This window comes from Vitis vinifera, chromosome 11 (assembly GCF_030704535.1).
Source record: "Vitis vinifera cultivar Pinot Noir 40024 chromosome 11, ASM3070453v1".
NCBI classification, from domain to species: Eukaryota; Viridiplantae; Streptophyta; class Magnoliopsida; order Vitales; family Vitaceae; genus Vitis; species Vitis vinifera.
Window position 1 is genome coordinate 13,892,755 of NC_081815.1, and position 1,037 is coordinate 13,893,791.

The 1,037-nt window shown below is 45.2% G+C and overlaps 1 protein-coding gene across 1 annotated transcript; it reads right to left on the reverse strand.

Moving 5' to 3' along the window:
• Positions 1 to 209: 209 nt before the first annotated feature.
• Positions 210 to 758, reverse strand: LOC104880736 (proline-rich receptor-like protein kinase PERK2). The gene has a single exon (XM_010658379.1). The coding sequence runs from the start codon at positions 756 to 758 to the stop codon at positions 210 to 212; it is 549 nt and encodes a 182-aa protein (XP_010656681.1).
• Between the last annotated feature and the right edge of the window lie 279 nt (positions 759 to 1,037).

Here is a 1,037-nt window from a genome sequence, read left to right on the forward strand (position 1 = left end):
CGAAAATCTTCTGGACGTGCTGGCTCATAGGGGATATGGAGTGCCTCTGCTATATGTCAAGCTCCCAAAATCCCATGTCGTCCATCTATGGTAAAATGGATGACTGTAGGATCGTGGACCTGGTTTGTGGTCATGGACTGATAAAAGTCCAATGCCACTTAGGGATAGAAAAAATCCCTGGGAGTCAGCAAATGCTCCATACGATACCTCTATAGCAGACGAAAGGACTCTCTGAGCTCAGGCTGAATTCTGAAGGTGGCTATGTCGAAACAGAGCTCGGAATGAAATGGCCTTGCTCTGCAATTCAGATTTCCTGCAATTGGCGGCTGTGTCACCATGGGGCGTCTGATGGCTTCCTCAGGAGTCATATCCGAAGGAATTTGAGATTCTCTTGCTGGCGCCTGAGATGGCTGAGGCTTCTTGGTAGGCGGTGGAGACTTTTTAGCAAGCCGTGGAGATTTTTTAGCAGGCGATGGAGATTTTTCAGTAGGCGGAGGAGATGGCATAGGCTCTGATTCAGGCTCTGAAGATGACTCGATCAGAACGATTGGCTCTGAGACCTTTGCTTTCTTCTTTGGGGGTCCGATATCTGATTTTTGGCCTCTGGAAGAGCTTGCACCGACAATGGTAAGTGATCTCCTTGTATTATAGCGCATGGCCGGAGGACTGGTAGGTGCGCTATTGACTGGCGGTGGGAAGAGGCGAGGCCGCGGCGGCTCAGAGGTGGAGTCTTGGACAGGCGCGCTGATTCGACTCATGGTAGCTTAGCTTTAAAGGCGTATCAATAAAATTTATACCTTAAATACTATTACTAAAGTAGCCAAGCTACTATAGGATAGTGGTTCTAGGATCGTTCACTGGGAAGGGTTTTCGCAAACACTAGTGATATTCAAATTAGGAAAATAGGTGATTTTCTTATGGATGTTAGCTTTAAAAGAAGATGTAAATGTTTTAGAAAGATTTAAACTAATCTAAGCTAACATTAAAGACTAAAAATGAAAGGGTGTAAAAACAAGTTTCTCAAAGATAGGATAACT

Excerpts from the sequence above, each read along its gene's own strand:
- LOC104880736 (XM_010658379.1), bottom strand. The coding sequence starts at position 758 with ATGAGTCGAATCAGCGCGCCTGTCCAAGACTCCACCTCTGAGCCGCCG.